Source organism: Cyprinodon variegatus, unplaced genomic scaffold, assembly GCF_000732505.1.
Source record: "Cyprinodon variegatus isolate N-32 unplaced genomic scaffold, C_variegatus-1.0 Scaffold766, whole genome shotgun sequence".
Classification (NCBI taxonomy): domain Eukaryota; kingdom Metazoa; phylum Chordata; class Actinopteri; order Cyprinodontiformes; family Cyprinodontidae; genus Cyprinodon; species Cyprinodon variegatus.
This window is the reverse complement of record NW_015151219.1, coordinates 108,868-115,468: the sequence shown is the minus strand read 5'-3', so window position 1 is coordinate 115,468 and position 6,601 is coordinate 108,868. Positions and strand designations below refer to the sequence as shown.

General features: G+C 35.7%; 1 protein-coding gene across 1 annotated transcript in view; it reads left to right on the top strand.

Annotated features, from left to right (window-relative positions):
• The window catches only part of LOC107098287 (delta-type opioid receptor-like), an 11,095-nt gene extending 4,922 nt beyond the window's left edge, over positions 1-6,173 (top strand). Inside the window, exons 3-4 of the mRNA XM_015395875.1 lie at positions 681-1,033; positions 3,132-6,173. Coding sequence (XP_015251361.1) covers positions 681-1,033; positions 3,132-3,670 — 892 coding nt within the window. The 3' untranslated portion in view covers positions 3,671-6,173. The remainder of the gene's footprint in view (positions 1-680; positions 1,034-3,131) is intronic.
• Positions 6,174-6,601: the final 428 nt, after the last annotated feature.

Sequence of the window (6,601 nt, the reverse complement as noted above, 5' to 3'; positions counted from 1 at the left end):
AAAGAAAGAAAGAAAGAAAGAAAGAAAGAAAGAAAGAAAGAAAGAAAGAAAGAAAGAAAGAAAGAAAGAAAGAAAGAAAGAAAGAAAGAAATGGCATTAAAATTATGATAATAAGTGAGTGATAGACATCAGGCATCAACATAATGATTTCAAAAAGATTCTCTGCATCATCTCTTCATTAATATTTGGTTTTTACAGTGTAGAATGTAATTGAAATTAAAAATCCCATTACAACTAAGTTTCTTCAGTAGATCATAATACTCATTTTCAAAGAGCAATACTTAAAATCACTGAATAATAATAACAATATTTTATATAAAAATATAATATTTATATTATATAATGTTATAGTATTTTAATATAAAACTTTGTGTTTATCATATTAATATCTAATTGCAAAATATACAACTTTGTATAGTTATGTACAAAGTACAGTTGGAGTTCAGTTTAAATAGTATTCAATCTGTGTTATCTAACTGAAAGGTCATTTTAATATTTATTTTGGTTTTTAAAGGGTTATGTTAGAGATTATTGTCATATTACCTTTGACTCGTCTTCCTTATAATGAGATCTGAGGTGTTTAATATTAATATTAAAATTTGGTTCTTACAGTGTCGAATGGAATTCAGTTATTCCATAAATGTGGTTTTACCGCCCATTTTCATATTCTCCCTTTGCAGATACACCAAAATGAAAACAGCCACTAACATCTACATCTTCAACCTGGCTGTGGCTGATGCCCTGGTCACTACTACCATGCCCTTCCAGAGCACTGACTACCTGCTCAGTTCCTGGCCATTTGGCGAGGTGGCGTGTAAGGTCTTCATCTCCATCGACTACTACAACATGTTCACCAGTATTTTCACCCTGACCATGATGAGCGTGGATCGATATATTGCCGTGTGTCACCCAGTCAAGGCCCTGGATTTCCGCACCCCTGTGAAAGCAAAGATCATTAATGTGATCATCTGGGTGCTCTCCTCAGCTGCTGGGATCCCTGCCATGGTGCTGGGCAGCACCAATACCAACAATGGTAAATCAGTCTTAGTCCTGTTCTTAGATTTTTCCTTCATTTTCAAACTGCTAATCTTTCATTGTCCTTTCATTTAAGAATATTTGCCCCTAGTTATTCTAATTGACTGCCTCAATTTATTAAACAAGACCTTCTTAATAAAAGTCTAGAAGAGCTGCTAGTCTTGACAGGAAAATTGTTTCTAAACTGACATTCACTTTATGAAAAGCTATTAGATCATTATCTCATCATTTTAATCTGACCTGAGGACCTTTCTAAAGACAAACATTTATCTCTCGATTTTACATTAGTTTCCTTTTAATCTGCCCACATTTTGTCAAATTACAACATCACAATATAAAGTGCTTTAATGGGATTTTATGTGACAGACCAGCACAAATAGTGTATGTTTGTAGTGTGTTTGTAAACTGAAAATGACAAAAATCCCAAAATAATTTAGAAAACATGAAAAGTAAAACCTGGTGGTGTTTTAATTCAGGCCCCTTTTCTGATAGCCCTGGAAAAAGTAAAGGAGCATCAAACTACTTGTTGTGTCCAGGAAATAACTTTAAGACAAAGAAGTTGAATTCTGAAAAGGCACCATTTTTTAGTTACATAAAAAAAAATATATTCTATATATGAAGGAGACAAAGCAAACTTGAGCAAGAAGATAACATGGTATGGTATCATAAAAATTATTCTTGATTGGTCAAAAGTTAAACCCTGCCCATCATTTTTAAAGCAAAATGTGTGAAATCTAAAATGATGGTTGCAGCATTATGCTTTTAGGATGCTCTAATCCAGCTGGTCAGAGTTCACCAAAATGCTGGAGATAAAAATTTAGGGAAAACGTGAAATAAAGGAGAAAATATCACAATACAAAACTGGTCTAAGCAAACTCTAAAAGAGTTGCACCTAAAGTTGCAGCAAAGTTCGGGGCCCCAGAGAGACATAGCTAAGATCTCCTTTGCATGTCTGCACCTCAGGGAGTAGTGCAGCATAATTTAACAGGCATTTCAAGGTTGTTGACAAAAATATTATCAGACATGTGGTTAGAGTACTTACCACGAAGGTTTAACATGGCCAAAAGGGTTCTAGAGCTCATTTCTGTCTGAAAAACTACAATGTTTAAATCAAGATTAATTCCGTTCTTAGTATACACTTTTGGTACCAATGTAAAGGTAACAAATCAAATTTTTTTTCTTGTTTAAGGAATGATGCAAATGTTACAATTTGTGATTTATTGCATTCATAACCCACCCGCTGTAGCTCAGAGACCCCCATACTGAAGACCTCCATGTTATTCCATCAGATTTTCCAAAATGTTGAAAAAATACTATGAAGTTTGTGGTTGAAACACAACAAAATGTTTAAAAAAATGTTAAGATTTTTGAGGCAGTTAAAAAGATTGTCATGATCTACAGAAGTGTGTGAATAAGAAGATAAAAAGATTTTTTACAAATCTGTTAACCACTGATTTTTTGTTTTGTTTAGCAAAAGTCTATTTTTTTAAAGGGGTCCAGTTGTATACTATGAGTTAATAATTCTAAGCCAGGAGCTCACTTAGTCAGCATAAAAAGGTTTTCTGATTAAATTATCTTGCCCCATAGGCTTATTATCTGTTATTTCTGTGTTTTAAAATTTTTTAGTCTATTTTTCAGTAAACATCAGCATTTTTTCTCACTATTTATCATTAAAAGACCAGGTGACTCAAAGTAAAGTATTAACTTCCCTATCGGGGGTTTTGACAGAAAAAACAAAAGTCAAAAAAATCAAGTGTGGAAAAGTGTAAAACAATATCAAATGTCTAGATGGGCAAGACAGAAGCAATCCTTTGAAAACATAAACATTGGTATTTACTGAAGCAGGTGCTAAAACTGCCAAAGCTACATAGGTGTGGAATAAGTGAGTAAGTACTGACAGCAAATGGCAAAGTTTATGTCTGCTGGTCACTACTTGCATATACTATTATCGCTTCGCTATTTTTCTATATCTTGATATTGAAATTCAGTTAGGCAGTATGACTGGTCCCCTTTCAAATTTCTTAAGCCTTATAGCTGTTCTGCTGTTTGATCACATTATTTAATCTCATTATTCTGTAACTCTTCCATGATAACAGGGACCACAGAATGTGCTTTACAGTTCCCTGAGCCTTACACCTACTGGGACACCCTGATGAAGATATGTGTTTTCATCTTCGCATTTGTGGCGCCCCTTATCATCATCTCTGTTTGCTACACCCTGATGGTGCTGCGACTGAAGAGCGTGCGCCTCCTGTCAGGCTCACGCGAGAAAGACCGTAACCTACGCCGGATCACTCGCCTGGTGCTGGTGGTGGTTGCTGTCTTTGTGGTGTGCTGGACGCCCATCCACATCTTCATCCTTGTCAAAGCGTTGTCAGCCAACATACCCGAGACCACTGCCGTCATGGCTGCCTACTTCTTCTGCGTGGCGCTGGGCTACACCAACAGCAGCCTCAACCCCATCCTTTATGCTTTCCTGGATGAGAACTTTAAGAGGTGCTTCAGAGACTTCTGCTGCCCTGGAGGGCGGGGTCAGGGTGACTGTCACGGGGTGAGCAGAGTGAGGAGCACGCTGCGGGATCACACCTGTGCCACTGAAGGGAGGGGAGATGGGAGACAAGCCAGGCCCGTATGACTAGCCATGAACATGTCCTCCAGGCCTTACCAAAGCTGGGAGGACTCTATTGACCTGTGTCTAACTCAAATCACTACAACGATCTAAGAGGAATCAGTATTTCCTTAATAAATCCAATAAAAGACCAAAACCAACAATGATTTCAACTTTCCCAGAATTCCACAATGCTATCAATATTCTAATGTATTGCCCATAATAATGTAACTCTAAGTTGAAGCTATTTTATATATTAACATTTTGAACATCCCATTAAGTCATAATCTGAACATTTTCAAACCAATCCTAGACATAGACTCCAATATGTCAACGAATAACAAAATCCACTTGTACAGCCCAAATGTCATTGATTAGGATAGGAAAACCCTAAACAAACTCTGGAAGTCTTGTCACTGAGATCAATCTAGCTGCCGATTTCACTTTCAATGTTACATTATGATTACCTTCATATTCAATTTTGGATACACAGAATAGTTGCTAACTTTGCTAAATTAGAAACAGTGTGGGAGCAGTTTAGCTAAAATGAAGAGGTTTGCTTATTTTAGGCAAGAGACCAAGAAGAATAGTTAAATCTGAAAACATTCATGACAACATTTAACATTCTGATTACGTTAGCTGTGCTGATACTGGCATATTTACATTGATGCTTTAAGCTTTCATGTGGATAAACGTGGATTGTCCTAATTCAAATAAGTAAATAAAATTCATGTATATCAAGATCAGCACATAAGTACATGTAGAAATAAGGAAAAATGGATTTGAATGTTTGCTGATTCCTTCTAAAAATTCAAATGTCATAAAACATGTTGATGGCTATCCTGACTGTTAGTAGGGGGTAATGCATAGACCAACATTTTAGATTTCATTAAAGTGGCTTTTGTGTACACTATAAGTATGCATTTAAAAAAAAGGCCAATTTAAATAGACGGGATAACACCCATTCCGCTTTTTAACTCAATATTAGTATTATTTAAAGAGTCGCTTGTCAAGGTCTTATGTTGGTTTTGGTCTTTGTATGAGATTTGTCGCATACATAGTAACTTTATTGAAATCAAACTTAGACCATAGGGATGCACGATGGTGGTCTACATTAGAGACTTTGGATGTAACCCAATCTCAATGTACATATTTAATAACTGATTAACTTCCTACTGTGGAAAGCTAAAGCTAAACTGTTAGCACCTTGGCATCATTTATTACCGGTACATGTTGATGGATTTCCACTATTTGCTGTGGCTAGATGCAAATGTTTTGTTCCTTTGACCTGCATGTTCCCCAAGTGGCTGTCGCAGTAAGGTGAATAATGGCGTTCTCACATGCTCAAAAGATTAACTGCAGCTGCAGGCAGAGAATGAGTACAATAACTCCCCTGATCATTCTAGGGAAGGGATTTGTTAATAGTATTTTTTACAGCTTATTAACAACATATGTCAGTGATAATTTTGTGCTTTGCAGTACTACGTATTTGTGAACTGCTGTTTAAAGAACAATCTTTGTAGAATATTCACTCTCCACTCAGGAATCATTCTCTGTCAATCGCAAATGAAGCGAGGTTTTTGATCCTTGACCAGACAGTTGACTGTGAAGGCGGTTGGCAGTGGAAAACAGATCAGCACTTTCGGTCTTCAGAGAGAAACTTTGCATCATAATGAGGTGTTCTCTTGTTGAGACTCTACCTCACCACCAAGCATTTTCAACTGTGAGATTTTGGTGCTGTGCACAATCCATGGACATTTCATCTTCTTCGTCTAAAAGTATGATTAACATATGTACAGTAGAGGGCTTCAGAGCTAAAGTCAATGACTTTATAGCATATGTGCAAAATAAAAGACAACCACACATTTTTAATGAGAACCACATTATCTGGTTGAGTGTACATTTCTGCTTAAATTGTATCGTTACAGGTTAATATTTGTGAATTTGTGAATGTATGATAAAGGTTAATAAGTGAAACTGAATGGTTGCTAACTAAATAAAAGGGCAGCATTCTTTATTGAAACTTTAATAGCCACCAACCTCCTCATTTATACAATTACCGAAGTTTTCATCATGTTCATGAAATGTATTTGATGTAACCAAGTTTGAATTGTATTAGCAGAAATGTATATCATGTTTTTTATTATATCTTGCAAAATAATCCTTTTAATGGATTTGCCGCCTTGCTTTTTTGAATGCTGTGAAAATAGTGGTACGTTTGATTAGATAAGATATTTATTCTATAAATTTGCTTCAGGATTATATTACTGCAGTAGTTCTATTAAAAAGTTGTTCTTGTGCCTTGTTTTTATGCCTTTAGCCACTATAAGACTTATTTTTATCATTGTAACTTAGCAGAGAATCAGTTTTACAAAGGATATCCCACCTATTTTAGTCACTGTTGTTCATTCATTGAACAAAAATCCTTTAATATGAACCAAGCTCTGAGTCTCACACATGCAGTAATTATTGTTCCATCTGATATCTTGATGTATCTCTTAGCTTTGGGTGTCAAACATTGTTTTGTTAATGCACTATAAAGTGACAATAAAGGTGTGAAAAAATAAAGTTGGAATTTCATTGGCATTCTGACTTTAAAAGAGGATTCAGTTGCTAATCATATTCATTTAGGTTCCAAGTAGAAATAATCGGCCATGAAATTGTTTCTCTCCTTGTCATGATTTCTTCTTTTTTTAATTTTTGCACTGCTTCATTCAGCTCTCATACAATAGTTGAGTTTCCATGGTGAGAGAGCTGCCTGAGATGGTCCTAGACTTGTGTTAATTGTTAGGCACTGAGTGCTGCAGCCTTGCACAGGAATTAGAGAACAAAACAAAGAAATAGTCTCAATGCAAGAAGCTCAAGGTTATTTCAAATCAGATTTACAAAAAAGAGAAGAAAATGGGAGGAAGAAAGGATCCTGAAGGAGTGACAGATGTGCAACATTCTTAGTTTTCA